Here is a 16416-nt window from a genome sequence, read left to right as displayed (position 1 = left end):
CTTCTTCTGGACTGCCTTGGGGTATGGCACCACGACAAGTCTATATCCATATTTTATCTCTGAACAATAAAATACGTCATCTCTTTGGAGGTGATCTGTTAGCTCACTCTCTAGTACTTCTTTCGATTGCTCTTTGTTGAAACTGAAGAACATTTTCTTTACTGATGGAACCCATGTTGAACATCCGTCCCCACCTAACAGCACCTCAGTAGGTATGCGGTGTAACTCTAACTGTGTTGATGTCGGTTGTTCTGTTGACGGGAGTGGTCCTTCAGTTCCGCGCTCAGTCCATTCCTGCTTTCCACTCTCTTCGTCCATCACTATGTCTTTGTCGTCTCGAGTTGTCCGTCTCCAAAGCCTCTCGAGGATCCTTCGAGTAGGGATGGATTAAGACTATTTGGCTACTAGCTTTACTGTCTGGGTTTGGTCATACTACCCTCAATAAAGCCCTATCCTCACCTGTACGCTATGCAGTTACTGCGAGGGTTGTGACTGATGGCCTTATCAGTCACAGACAACCTTACTCCCTTTCAGGCTGTCGGTCCAGGGTGCTCAGGCAGACACGTCTCTCTGCTGAGCATCCTTCTTCTGGGGCCCCTTTATCTCTGTCAGGGTTCCTGTTCGGGCGCCACCTTTCGTTGTCCGATGAGCTAACCCCTCCCTCCTACTTCCCCATGTCGAAAGGGATTGCTCAAATCCGGGGACATAAATGAAGTTGATTCAGGACTTCCAGAAGCCTGAAACTTAGAGCAATTAGCTGTTCACCGATCAAGTTCACTTCTGTTGTCTGGATAAAAAGGCTTTAGATGAAATTATATTCTTAATTTTGAGGGACAGTCCTTTCTGGGCTTAAACTTTACACAGTATTACACATTTCATTCTTCGGCTTTCAGCATTCACTTTAAAACACCATTGCAAAACCATCACTTCATTCTTTTTATTCATGCTTTACCAATGATTAATGTTATATTTCTTTCATATATAGCTGATTGAGAATGTCAAACCTTAATGTTTTTTTCCTCTAATTCTCAGTTCTTAACCACATTTCAATCATACATCTTTTAACTTGTTAATCAAAGACTACACATTTTATTCAATACATGTGAAAGAATATAAAATCATCATACATCATTTCTTTGGATATACTTGTTCATATTTTTGCAAAAGATAAGACAGATAACATGTGGCAGATAATATGTGGCTCCACACAGGCCTCTCCAGTCTCTCAGCTCCAGAATATGAGAACATGCTTGTTTCACTCCTCACTGCTTCTACTGTGTGTTTTACTAATTATTGCATGGATTACACATTAGGATATAAGGATATTTATTGTAACTTTTATGGAGTTAACTGTGAGCAGTTACTAAATGTTGCATGGATTACATGGAAAGATCTCACCTTATTTTGACACACTATAAGGCAAATCAAATCTGTCATTTGCAAACTGGATGCTAAAATAACTGTTAGTGAAAAATCACCATTTTAAGGCCATGTTGTGAGACAGACAGTGTATGCTTTAACTTTGTCACTAAACAAAACACATATTATTATTGACAGTAACAGTGTGTCATTACAGAGCAGTTGGAGCTGGATCAGTTTGATTATGTTGTTTAAATATGAACCCAGGGGAGGGTTTATAAAGTGAAAAATGATTTTGTATCACCAAAAAACAATTAAAATAATTAAACATGTTGTATATCGTTAAAACATTGGTAAACAAACAAAACGCATTTAGTACAATCATTGGAAAATAATTTATGCTTATATATATATAAATGTTAAATTAATTAATTATTTGCCGGACAGTTATGACGTTATGTTTTTCAAATTAACAAAGTAATATTAGACAGCCAACTCTTACAACAAACTATTTTTATGTCGCTAATCCTACATTCGGCCATGATATGACGCCGTTTATACCCAGCCTTAGAAGCTGTTGAGGTAAAATAATTCTACCAGATATAATAATATGGCCACAACCTCACCCCTGTCCAGATGTCGTGAGAAAGAACAGAGAAGAGCAGGAAATTAAGATTAACACAAGTTTAATTTGGTAAATAAGTCCGATGATTTCCAATGCATAATTAAATACAAAAAGAATGATACAAAGAACGAAAGATTACCTAAGGCCTTAGGGAGAGACTCGGATCAGCAGAGCTAGGCTGTATTCACCGAGTGGTCTGTCTCAGTATCAGTGTTAACGTTTTTTATACCTCTCACGAACTTCAAAGCTGACGGCTGAAACTCCTTTTAAGGAATTATTTACGAAGCCACAGGTTCCTAATGGAGTTTTCTACATTCCTGTGTTACCGCGGTAAATTACTTAACCCCTATGGGAGTCCTTTATTGCACATATCGTGCCAAACAGCCCGCATTTACTACATACAGCTGCTGGCAAACATCCTGACCTGAGGTGGACTCTTCTTCCAGCCTGAACCCCGCCATGACCTCTCTCTCCCTGCGGTCCATAATTCATGATATATTTGAGTTTTATGCATACACATGCAAACTGAACACATAGTATGAAACTAAATGTTTTTAATTCTCAACAAAGCTGACATGATTTTAGAAAGTTTCACCATTAGCGGTCACATAGGGTGAAAGGAAACATGAGCAGAATCGGTGCATGTGCTGCAGCCGACATAAAAACCACATGGAGAGGGAGGCCAGATGTCAGTCAAAGGGCCACTATACTCATAAAAAATGAGCGTAGCGGCCTAATTTCAGCGTAGCTACAAAATCCTGGCGAAAGCCCTGCCGATGACAGAGGGTGCACGCCACTCTGGACACAGCTTTGCCCTCCTGCGCAATAGCCTGTATTCCATCATTCTGATTAAAGAGTAAGCAGGATGTAGTCTTTGCCTCACTAGGTCCGTCCGGACCACAAACATACATCATCTGCTCACAGAACAAATTTAAACTCAACCTTCTGCTTGCACAATTACGGACTCAGAGGCACCCTGCACAAATGAACAGAGAGGGGATGCATCGTGTCAGAGCAGAGGCTGCGATGACAAACCTGTTGCTATGAATAGCGATGAAAAAAGTTGACTAACTTTAACAGTCCAGAAAAGCAGGAGTTGGACAAAACAAAATTAAAGAAATTAGCAACTGGATAATTTATAATGATTCAGAGCAACTACGCCTGCATGCTTCAAGCGCTTCAGCTTTTGTTCAATTTCCCCTTGTTCCGCTGGGGGCAGTAGCAGCCAGCCAGTAGCACAGCAATTTCCTTATTTAAATAGGGTGGTCTGCAACTCTTTGTACGTGTTATCCATTGCGCAATCTTGCGGAAAATCGTGTGCAACATGCCCACTTATTGCACGTGCATTTTGTTTTGTACAAGATATTTAGCGTGCCCTATTTGGGATCTTTAAAGACCAGGGCCATTGAGTGATATACAGGGGTTGGACAATTAAACTGAAACACCTGTCATTTTAGTGTGGGAGGTTTCATGGCTAAATTGGACCAGCCTGGTAGCCAGTATTCATTGATTGCACATTGCACCAGTAAGAGCAGAGTGTGAAGGTTCAATTAGCAGGGTAAGAGCACAGTTTTGCTCAAAATATTGAAATGCACACAACATTATGGGTGACATACCAGAGTTCAAAAGAGGATAAATTGTTGGTGCACGTCTTGCTGGCGCATCTGTGACCAAGACAGCAAGTCTTTGTGATTTATCAAGAGCCACGGTATCCAGGGTAATGTCAGCATACCACCAAGAAGGACAAACCACATCCAACAGGATTAACTGTGGACGCAAGAGGAAGCTGTCTGAAAGGGATGTTCGGGTGTTAACCCAGATTGTATCCAAAAAACATAAAACCACGGTTGCCCAAATCACGGCAGAATTAAATGTGCACCTCAACTCTCCTGTTTCCACCAGAACTGTTCGTCGGGAGCTCCACAGGGTCAATATACACGGCCGGGCTGCTATAGCCAAACCTTTGGTCACTCATGCCAATGCCAAATGTCGGTTTCAATGGTGCAAGGAGCGCAAATCTTGGGCTGTGGACAATGTGAAACATGTATTGTTCTCTGATGAGTCCACCTTTACTGTTTTCCCCACATCCGGGAGAGTTACGGTGTGGAGAAGCCCCAAAGAAGCATACCACCCAGACTGTTGCATGCCCAGAGTGAAGCATGTGGGTGGATCAGTGATGGTTTGGGCTGCCATATCATGGCATTCCCTTGGCCCAATACTTGTGCTAGATGGGCGCGTCACTGCCAAGGACTACCGAACCATTCTTGAGGACCATGTGCATCCAATGGTTCAAACATTGTATCCTGAAGGCAGTGCCGTGTATCAGGATTACAATGCACCAATACACACCGCGAGACTGGTGAAAGGTTGGTTTGATGAACATGAAAGTGAAGTTGAACATCTCCCATGGCCTGCACAGTCACCAGATCTAAATATTATTGAGCCACTTCAGGGTGTTTTGGAGGAGCGAGTCAGGAAACGTTTTCCTCCACCAGTGTCACGTAGTGACCTGGCCACTATCCTGCAAGAAGAATGGCTTAAAATCCTTCTGACCAATCTGCAGGACTTGTATATGTCATTCCCAAGACAAATTGACGCTGTATTGGACTCAAAAGGAGGCCCTACACCATACTAATAAATTATTTTGGTCTAAAACCAGGTGTATCAGTTTCATTGTCCAACCCCTGTATGCCAGGCCTTTGTTTCTTTTAATTTTGATGATTATGGCTTACAGGTAAAAAAAAGACCCAAAAGTTTGTGTCTCAGAAAATACAGTGAAAAAGTTCATTATTAGACACTCATGGTACCACACCCTAATCAGCTAATTAACTCAAAACACCTTTAAAGCTTTCCAGAGCCTTTAAACTGTCACTCAATCTGGGCAAATCATGGTGAAGACTGCTGACTTGACCGATGTCCAGAACACAGTCTTCAACACCCTTCACAAGGAGGGTAAGCCACAAAAGGTCAATGCTGAAGAAGCTGGGTGGTTACAGAGTTCTGTATCCAAGAATATTAACTGAAATTTGAGTGGAAGGAAGAAATGTGGTAGGAAAAGCTGCACCAGCAACAGAAAGAACTGCAGCCTTGAGAGGATTGTCAAGCGAAATCCATTCAAGAATTTAGGGGAGCTTCACAAGGATGGGACTGAGGCTGGAGTCGGTATATAAAGAGCCACCACACACAGAGGAATAGTAGACATGGGCTACAAATGTCACATTCCTTGTGTCAAGCCACTCCTGTACCAGAGATTACATCAGAAACGTATTGCCAGGGCTAAGAAGAAAAGGAACTGAAATGTTGCTAAGTAGTCCAAAGTAAATTCTGCATTTCATTTCGAAAGCGAGGTACCAGAGTTTGGAGGAAGACTGGAGAGGCACACAATCCACGTTGCTTGAAGTTCAGTGTGAAGATTCCCCAGTCAGTTATGGTTTGGGGAGCCATGTCATCTGCTGGTGTTGGTCCACTGTGTTTTCTGAAGTGCACAGACATTTAAAAGCTGTCAGAACGAGGCAACGCTGAATTCATTACAGCTTTTCCGAGTCCATCAACACATCTGTTGTACCATAATGATGGTGCTTATTTCACTTTTAATTTATTCATCATGACCTTCCCAGAAGTAGCGGATTGAGTGCTTGGTTAAAGAAACAATGGAAAAATGACAATCATTATGGAGATCTGGAGAAAACAAGTGAGAAATGGGCCATTCTATAGGCAAGGAAGCTTGAAAGCATTCCGTTTTATCTATGTATAATGCAATTCAATAGGGGGGGCTTAACACATGCCAGCAATCTTTTGTGTGCGGCGCCATATGCAGCTACCAGCTGGAGGGGGAACCTTGCTGGATGACTATTTTGACCCTTTCTAATGAGGCAGTTAAATTAGGCAAGGGTTTGGGTGCAGCATTTAACATGTACAAATTATGCTGTTGAAACCAAATATTTACATACTCTGTAAAAAACTGTATAAAAAGATGTATAGTCAGTATTTTCACATTGACATTACATCTGTCTAAATCTTTCCTGTTTTGTCAATGGAGATTATTATTTTCATTAGCAAAATGCCAGAAAAAGGGTGATTTTGTTTTTGACATTGTTCAAATTTAGAAGTTTCCACATTACATTAGTATTAAGTTAAATTTACTTTTAAACTGTATGACTTTTGTCTAATGTCTAATATGATAATGGACTTGTGACTGTACATGTCCTGATAGACCTTAGTGCTCCATTTTATAGACTTGTGACTGTACATGTCCTGATAGACCTTAGTGCTGCATTTTATAGAGTCAATCACAATATTATCTAAGAAATTGTGGAACTTGGCTTTAAACTTGCACTAGGCTGGTTTAAATCTTATTTGTCTAACAGATTCCAGTTTGTTCAAGTAAATTATGAATCTTTTTAAAACTTTTTTTTTCTTGTGGAGCACCACAGGGTTCAACGCTAGGACCAATTATCTTTACTATACGTGTGCTTCCAGTAGTTATAATAATCAGGCAGCATATGATAAATTTCCACTGTTATGATGATGATACTCAGCTTTATCTATCCATAAATCCAACCAGTCAGCTAGACTACAGGTATGTCTGGAAGACATAAAAACCTGGATGACTTCAAATGTTCTGCTTCTAAATTCAGATAAGACAAAAGTTTGGACCAAAGTTTTTAAAAAAGAAACTGCTTAGTCAATCAATAAATGTGGATGGCATTTAAAAATAGTAAAAAACCTTGATGGTATTTTTGACCAAGTCATGTCATTTAAATCTAATATCAACCAAACCTCTAGGATTTCTTTCTTTTACCTCCAGAATATCGGCAAAAGTAGAAATATCCTGTTCAGGAGTGACGCTGAAAAACTAGTGTATCCATTTGTTACTTCAGGGGTGCACTACTGTAATTTTTGACCATCAGGATGTCCACAAAATGCAGACAAATACAAATCAGGTCAGAATTCTGTTTTTCTCTGCTGAAAATATAAGCCCCTTGTTCAGAGGCAACCTGTAGTGAATAGAAGTGTGACAAGATGCTCACAGGAAGCTGAAGACGCCCTGTGAGGTTGCTTTGAGGCTACAGACTTGGACGCACAGTGCCAGCCACATGGAGAGGACATCAATGTCATGACTGAGTGTGTAACCAACTATATAAACTTCTGTGTGGATAACATCATCCCCACCAGAACCGTGAGATGCTTCCCCAATAACAAACCTTAGATCACCAGTGACTTGAAGCACCTGCTTAACGAGAAAAAAAGTGCTTTCAGAGAAGGAGACAGGGAATTATTGAGGAGTATACTGAAGCAACTTAAAGTTAAGATAACAGAACGCAAGGACGTGTACAAGAAGAAGCTGGAGAGCAAGCTCCAGCAGAACAATATCAGAGATGTGTGGTCAGGGATGAAGAAGATCACAGGCTTCAAGCAGACGATCGGCCCGATGGCTGTCTGGACAGAGCCAATGAACTAAACACATTCAATACGTTCAGTTCAGAAACAAGCTCGGCATTTCCTCCTGCTCACAGCAAATCAGACATTACACCATCCTTTGACACCCAGCTTTCCTGTCACACCTCAAATGTTTTATCTTCCAACTCAGCCATGGACCCTTCTGCTTCTGCATGTTTGCCTTGAACCAAATCAGTAGATGCTGATGCTCCCTTTGCCTCCCCCTTCCACCTGTGTGTCTCAAGAAGTCAGGTGAAGAGACAACTGGAAAGACTAAACCGGAATAAGGCTGCAGGTCCAGATCATGTCAGTCCTAGAGTCCTGAAGTCTGTGCAAAGGACCTTTGTGAGATTCTGCAGCACCTCTTCAACCTTAGCCTGGCTCAGAAGAAGGTGTTGTGGAAGACTTCCTATATTGTTCCCGTACCAAAGAAAACTCACCCATCTGTCCTCAATGACTGTCACTCAATGACCTGTTGCCCTGACATTCTACACCATGAAGGTCCTAGAGAAACTCCAGTTGGCCCACCTGAGTAAGCAAACAATAAACTGTCAGGACCCCCTTCAGTTTGCTTATTGCTGTGGAGTTGGAGTTGAAGATGCCATCATACAAAACAAACCCACTGTCATCCGAACAAAGACAGCAGCAATGTGAGGATCGGGTTCTTTGATGTCTCCAGTGCATTTAACACAATTCAAACTGATTTTCTTCAGAAACTCCAGAAGACTCAGGTCGAGGCCTCAACAATCTCCTGGATCAAAGACTACCTGACAAACAGACCACAGTTTGAGACTGAAGGGTTGTGTGTCTAACCAGGCAGTCAGCAGCAGAGGAGAACCACAGGGGACTGTACTCTCACCATTCTTTTTCACTCTGTACACCTCAGACTTCCAGTACAAGACTGGTACTGTCATCTACAGAAATACTCGGACGATTCTGCAGTCGTGGGATGTATCAGAGATGGGCCAGAAGCTGAGTACAGGGAGCTGGTGGCCCGCTTTGTGGCATGATGTAGAAACAATCATCTCATCTTGCATGTGAGTAAAAGAAAGGACATAATTGTAGATTTTAAGAGAAACAGGAATAAGTCAAACACTATTTCCATTATGGGAGAAGAAGTGGAGGCAGTCTACAAGAAGGGGCAGAGCAGACTCTACTTCTTGAGGAAGCTTAGGTCTTTCAGTGTTTGCAGCAAGATGCTGCATATCTTCTGTAAGTTTGTTGTTGAGAGTGCGATTTCTTCTGCCATCATCTGCTGGGGTAGCAGCATCAGAGTTTAGGGATCTAAAAAAAAGCTCAACAAGCTAACAACGAAGGCTGGTTCTGTTCTGGGGACTCCTCTAGAACATCTGGAAATCATTGTGCAAAGAAGGATTCCTCATAAAATGAAGAACATTATGGAGAACCCTGAGCCTCCTCTTCATGAGACAGTGTGAGTGTCTTCAGTCTGAGATTTCTTCAGATGTGCTGTAAGACAGACCATTACAGGGGATCCTTCCTGCCCACATCCATCAGCATCTACAATGGCTCTTTGAAGAAACTTGTATAATATGAGCTACAACAACATTTAATTTTCCTTTGGGATTAATAAAGTATTTTTGAATTGAATTGAATGGAATTGAATTTGAAAAAGCCTTCAGCTTACCCAAAATGCCACAGTAAGAGTTCCGATGAAAATTAAAAATATTTTTTAGCTTCCCTTCATTGGCTCCCTGTTAAAACCAAAACCATAACTGAAATTTAAATGTTCCTTCTTACATATAAAGCCCTTAATAAACAAGCTCCATCATACTCGAGATCTGATTGTTTTGTATGTTCCTAACAGAGCACTTCATTCTCAGACTACAGGTTTACCGGCATTTCCTAGAGTCTCTAGAAGTAGAATTGGAGGCAGATCCTTTCGTTATCATTCTCCTTCTACTGTGGAACCAGCGTCCAGTTTTAGTCCGTGAGGCAAATGAGATATTGCCGCAAGACAATGACTCGATGCAATCTGCTGGGTTTCCTTAGAAAACCTTTTAACCAATTTAAATAAACTTAATTTCACTGAACTGATAACTACGATCAATTGAAATCTATATACTTGATTGAATTGACTTTGTAAAGTACCTTGACATGACATGTGTTGTGAATTGGTGCTGTATGAATAAACAGAATTTAACTGAATAATGTTTTAGGTAAAAAACTGTTTCTACACTAATATCTTGTTTAAACTGTACGTACCCCAGTCGCATTCTTACAGGACACTAGCTGGGATATTCTCTAATATGTGGAAATGTATATAAAGCTAGAGCTAAGTGATACTTCTTCACTCATGAGTACTATTAAACTTTTTTTTTATTCTAATAAAATAACAAATGACTAATATTTAAATCAAGTGAAAAAGTGTCAGAAAGCAAATGTAGAAATAGAAAAAATTTCAGGCTGTAAATGATTTAAAGAAGTGAAAATGTTCAGGGCCTTAAGCACAAAGCAAACACAATCGGGCACTACAGTCATAATAAGTCTTACGAAATAGTGAAGAGTCTTCTAAAGAGGCTCCAGTGAACTGCATGATTGTAGCCACTGACTGTGGAAATATACTGTAGTGTTCACAGATTAAAATTGACTTTTCACTCGTTTGCTCTGAAAGATCAGTGGACCATCTAAGAACTGTAATTACTTTTCAGAACTCTTTGGTCAGCTTTGTCTTCCAAAAGGCCTCAATTACTTGGACACGCCTCTGTTCAGTACCTTGTTAGGACCCTCAATAAACTAGCACCTAGAACCAAATGGAGTATAGAGTTCAGCAGTGATGACTGCAGGAGATTTAGCATAAATTCCTGAGCAAAATTCTCAAAAAGGGGCACAGCAGTATTCTGGTCCAGTCGATTATCCCAGAAAGGAGCTGATTCTGGCTCATCATTTTTTGAAAAATGAATCGATTGTTTGCCAAAACAGAACATATCCAAAACGTGAAAAGCTTTCAGCGATGCTTGAGCCGAGCACTTTTGTTCCTGCCTCCAATGAGGAAGTTGTCACTGCCAAATGTAGTGTGAAGAGCATTAAGGACTGAAGAGTTTTGTAACAACACTTTGTGTTTTTCAGATTTGAGCAAAGTTGGAAATTTAATAAATATAGAAAACATAGAAAAATGTGTGCCCTGGAAACTAGTTATATTCCTCTAACTTTTAACGTCAAGAAAGGATGTGTTTGACCCACCATCCCACAGGGTGTTTATTGGCTTAAATCTACCAACCAGGTTGTCACACAGATTGTCATTGCTGCATTATTTCAACCCTCCATGCTGTCTGGACCCTTTCAGAAAACACACTGAGATAGGGAAAAGGCATCTAAGTCCTGACTTTAAGTGTTTTGTGAAAGAAGTTGAAGATAATCTGAGGAAATTACTAGTAAAAAGCAGACATCTAAACTGATTTGCAAGGTGTTATATACAGTTCATAAAATTATATGTTCACACTTAGAAAATGGATGTAGTTCTGCATGACTAATTCCTTGTTGTGATGTGCAGAAATGGTGGTTAATGTAGAATTTGACCAGAATGTACATCAATCAGCAATATACTTAAGATAGTTAAATGTATTGGTTAAAAAGGCAAAGTCTGCCATTTTGCAAAAGAGAAATGCTGATACCTGATCGATCAGAGAAGTGGAAGCATTTATTCACCTGCTGCCAGTGGGATCTAAAATCACTTGATGATTAAATCTTCATTCAAAGGATAATAAACAGGCCACTTGTCCTTGACATTTCCTACATTTGCCCATTGACTGCTGGCACAAGCTCCATACATACACTAACCTCAAACTGAACAAAGCTGAGATGACATAGGAAATTGTAGGATTACTGCTTAGTGATGAGATTATATCTATAGCTAACAACTAAAATGAACTGGCAAATGAATACCATGGTATGTGCATCACCATAGCAGTGAGAGGCTAATCTGAGGGTTACGTTTAGGGTTAAAAACAAATGCATGATGAAACAACAAGGTATTATCAATGCAAAGGAAGAAAGCTAGTTGCTTTAGGACCCTCATACTCAGTTTTGTAAAAGACTTTAAAGGAAATAAAAAACTATGCTTTGATTTCAGTACTAAAATGTGCTGAATATGATTTTATAAATATTTTAAAATAAAATGTTTGAAACATGTTCTGATAAGTTGTTAGTTTGTTATACTTGCTTGTACAAAGAACAGAGTCAACACCTGAAATAACGTGGGTATACTGGATCCACTGTCACAGTAAGCAAATTGATCGCTCTAATTGCCTTTAGGTCTGTGAGTGGTTGTGTGCCTTTTGTTGGTTCTATTATAGGATGGCAACATATCCAAGGTTTAACATAAAATGTTTTGACTGCAAGGGTTGTCATCCCTATCCTTCTCTCAGAAACAGTCCAAAATTCAGAACCTGCCAACCATAAGGCAACACTAAATATTAAGACAGTGAGAGAGCATGATTGAAATCTCTAATGGCACTAAGCAAGAAAAAGAACATGCATTTAAATTCAAAGTCACTTGGAAACACATTACCTTTAAACAGACGAGGTAATGACTAAGTTGGACCTAACACAAATTAGTGATCGGTGAACTGACAGATACCTGCTTCCATTTGGTTATCTTTAGGTTCTGAATAGCATTGCCTTGCAAATGTATTCACACCCATTGAACCTCTACTCCTTTATCATGTTTCAATGACAAACTTTAATGGATTGTATTAGGATTTGTTGTGACAGACTAACGGAAAGTCATGCATAATTGTGAAGTACATGTTTATATATGGTTTTAAAAGCCTTTAAAGTCTTAGACAAGGTGAAAGTGTTGGTATTTGTATTCAGCCCTCTGGAATTAATACTTTGTGGAACCCCCTTCTGCTGCAATTACAACTGCAAGTCTTTTGGGGTATGTCTCTACCAGCTTTGTACACTGAGAGTTTGGCCCATAGCTCTTTTAAAAACAGCCAAGATAAGTCAGATTAAGTGGAGAGCATTTGTTAACATCAGGCCTTGCCACAGATTCTAAATTGGATTTTGATTGGATTGGATTCTGCATGGACTTTGACTGGACCATTTTAACACTTGAAAGGGTTTTGATCTACACCACATGTGGGCAGGTGTCTTGCATTCTTTTAGATGTGTTACTGCTCTGACACAGGTGAATTTAACGTATTTCATCACATGTCATCAAGTTCTGTAGATGGCTGATAGTGAACCATCCTTTTATTTAGGCGTGTTAAACCAGTAAAAGTTCTAAAACAGTCAAAAAACTGGCTGTTGAGGACTGATTGTGGACACCCCTGAACCATCCTAAACCATCCTATTGTAGCTCTGGTTGTATGTTTAGGGTGGTTGTCCTACTGCAAGGTAAACCTCCACCCCAGTCTCTAGTCTTCTGCAGCCTCCAAAAGGTTTTCTTCCAGCAATGTCCTGAATTTAGCTTTCCATCACCTCTGACCAGCTTCCCTGTCTCTGCTGATAAAGGTATACCCACGTGAAGCTGCCACCACCATGTTTCCCAGTGGGATTGGTATGTTCAGAGTAAAAATCATTTAAAAAACATGTATCATTCAGGTGTGGCGATGGTGCGGGGGAACACGACTGTTATACGGAGGCTACAGCGCTGGACGCAGCTGTCATAGGTTCAAGCCCCAGCCCATTGTACTTTGCTGAATGTCTTCTCCTTCTCTCTCTACCCATTTCCCCACAAACTAAAGGTCACTAGTACCACAAACAAAAAATGTTTTCTCTTAACAATGATGCACTACTTTGTGTTTATCTGTTATATAAAATCAGATTAAAAAACATTGAAATTTGTTGTTGGAACAGGACAAAATTTCACAGATTTCAATGTGCAAAGCATGTGAATAAATCTAGGAAAAGACTATATTGAAATTGTGTTGAATTGCTTTTGTTTTTATTTCTTTCAGGGATCCAAACCAGCCAGTTCCACAGGACACTAAATTCATCCACACAAAGCCTAACCGGTTTGAAGAAGTAGCCTGGACTAAGTACAACCCCAAAGACCAGCTTTACCTTCACATTGGCCTAAAACCAAGAGTTCGGGACCACTACCGGGCTACAAAGGTTGCATTCTGGCTGGAACTAGTTCCACATCTTCATAATATCAATGAGTTTTTCCAGTATGTATCCACCACCACCAAGATACCACCGCAGGACACCACCCCATACCCTTACACCAAACGTTTTCCAGGGAAAAATAACTGGCCATCCACCACACGCCACCCAGGAGTCCCTTCTGCCAACACCAAGCAATCCACAGACCAGCGTAAGAGTGGAGACCTGAGTGAGGAATCAACTGTCATGATTGAGACCAAAAGAGACTACTCCACTGAGCTCAGTGTTACCATTGCGGTGGGAGCATCACTGCTTTTTCTGAACATCCTTGCCTTTGCAGCACTTTACTACAAGAAAGACAAACGGCGACACGAGTCCAACCGACGTGATCCAACCCCACAGCGCAACTCTGCCCCAGCGAACACTTCGTCCACGGCCAACGATGTGGCACATATGCATAGCGAGGAGCTGATGTCCTTACAGATGAAGCAGCAGCAGCTGGAACACGATCACCACCATGAGTGCGAGTCACTGCAGAGCCACGACACGCTGCGGCTAACTTGTCCCCCTGACTACACCCTCACGCTACGTCGTTCACCCGATGACATCCCACTGATGACGCCCAGCACTATCACAATGATCCCCAATTCCCTAGCTGGCATGCAGCCTCTGCACAACTTCAACACTTTTGGCGGAAGCCAGAACAGTACCAATTTGCCCCATGGCCACTCAACAACACGAGTATAGCTGAGCTGGGTTGGAACGAATCCAGAAGCCAGCACAAAGCAAATATGAGAGATTGACTGTGGAAAGCACAGACCCTAAAGTCTAAGCAGATGATATTTTGCTATCACGCCTTCTTGAAAAGTAAAAAATGGGTGCATTGCTTATAAACTTCTTAAGAAATTCAGAATGAATGTTACTTAAGTAACTCTTTTTGAAGCAGAGCTTCATAGATGGTTTTACTTAAAAGAAAACAACCAGGAATGACTGTTAATATCCTTATAGTGGGCAAAAAAGTCTCTATGGAGGTTTTTAAGCCAGAATTACACAACCGAGGTGACAGGAACAAAGCTTCATCTTTTCATAATACTTCCTGCATCAGACACCAGACTTTGGCACAGAATTCTACACCCCAGCCTGATATGTATTTATAAAAACTTTACAAAATATTTTAAATTTAGAAAAGAAGAAGAAAACAAAAAGGGAGTATAATTGCGTGCAGATTAAAAAAATGTTTTTAAAAAGATTTATCAAAAATACAATTCAAAGATTTCTTTTTATTATTGGTTTTGTTTTGGCTTGGATGGTTTGTTTCATTCTTCATGTTTTGGCTTGTGCTTTTAGTTTTTGTGCGTGTAAATATATCCCAAAAAATAATGTTCTTCATTTTTCTGACTACAGCTTGTGTTTTATTTGTTTTGTCTGATTGACCAAAATGCGAACACAATCCCATCAGAGGAGATTTCTTCGGTTAATCATATGCAGTACTGTCTTGTGTGTTGCTTGATGTTAACTTTTTAAGACATTAAAGGTCTGGAAAAGAGCTTAACTTGGCATTTTCAGTCTATCTGGATCTGAACCTGTTCTGCTTCTGTTGCATTCTTTGTGGATTCTTTTTTTTTTCACTTATTTTGTCTTGCAACCTCAGCTATGTCTGAGCTTACAATGTGACCAGCAATGTATCCTTTAGAAATAAAAAAAGGCAGTGAATTTTTGTAATACTTTTAGTTGGATATGTTTGTAAAGACATCTGTGTTAGATATTTCAAACTGTCATATGCTAGCAATGTGTAAAATATTGTGACAGACTTGTGATATTTTGGTTTACAGAAGCAAGTGAATGAGTGTAAATATTAATATTAATTACTATAAAAGCAAAATAAGTACCCATTATTACCATTTCCATTTTGCATCCTATATCAGGAAAAAAAGAATTATATCCAGAAAATTTTAACCTGCATTTATAAATTGTATTAAAAGGTATATTCTTGTCATTTGGTCCCTAAACCAGTCAAGCTAACAAAGGTTTTTATTGTAGTTTTAAAATCCTCAGTTTGTCTTATTTCTTTGCAGTTTTGCCTTAAGTGATAATAGACCTATTTCTGGCTGGACCCTGTATAAACTTTTTCTGCAACATTTTTAATAAAATATCACAGTATTTTCTAAAAAAAATAAAATACAATAAACAAAAGTAAGGAAGAATTGGAATGTTTACTGTCATTAACTGGGTAATTTTCTGGTGTGTGAAGAAAAAAAATTTTTGAGAAGAAAGGTTTGACGAGTTATGTTTTCCACAAGCCTTGTAAGGGATACAGCAAATATGAGGAAGAAGGAGGTCTGATCACAAGAGAGCAAAATGGAACCTATTTGACTCACATGAAAAATGCTATAAAACTACACATCACCCTGAACACACCATTCCCACAGTGACACATGGTGGTCTTTAGTTATAAATATGGTTTTCTATAGTGAACATCAGTCTCACTACTTAAAAGGATAACTGCAAACTGCACCAGTTTGCCTGATACAATTTAACTCTCTCACACACATTTAGGATCTTGGCAAGATGGATTCTCATTTGAAATAACTGCCTTGCATTCACAATAAAACAGGGAAAAAAGTACTCAAACAAAATAGAAATGATATATTTATGCATAGCTTCCACAGAAAACCTTCCAACAGAAGCAAAACATCAAATATGTAACTGAATTATCCAAAACTAAAATCTATTGTATTCTACTTATTCAGGGTCAGATTATGGAGGTAACAGGTCCAGAAGAAAAGCCCACCTTTACTCAGTAAAGCTTTCAATTTGCTGGTTCGTTTATGTCCCAGCTTTCACCTATGGATAATATATATGGATAAATGCGAAAAAAACAAGATGCTGGATGCACACAGCTGAAATGAGCTTCCTCACTAGGG

General features: G+C 39.8%; 1 protein-coding gene across 1 annotated transcript in view; it reads left to right on the top strand.

Annotated features, from left to right (window-relative positions):
• Positions 1-15696, top strand: part of nlgn4xa (neuroligin 4 X-linked a) — a 215133-nt gene extending 199437 nt beyond the window's left edge. Inside the window, exon 6 of the mRNA XM_047355517.1 lies at positions 13345-15696. Coding sequence (XP_047211473.1) covers positions 13345-14239 — 895 coding nt within the window. The 3' untranslated portion in view covers positions 14240-15696. The remainder of the gene's footprint in view (positions 1-13344) is intronic.
• Positions 15697-16416: the final 720 nt, after the last annotated feature.

This window comes from Girardinichthys multiradiatus, chromosome 24 (assembly GCF_021462225.1).
Source record: "Girardinichthys multiradiatus isolate DD_20200921_A chromosome 24, DD_fGirMul_XY1, whole genome shotgun sequence".
Lineage (NCBI taxonomy): Eukaryota > Metazoa > Chordata > Actinopteri > Cyprinodontiformes > Goodeidae > Girardinichthys > Girardinichthys multiradiatus.
The sequence above is the reverse complement of the archived record's forward strand: the minus strand, read 5'-3'. Positions and strand labels throughout refer to the sequence as shown.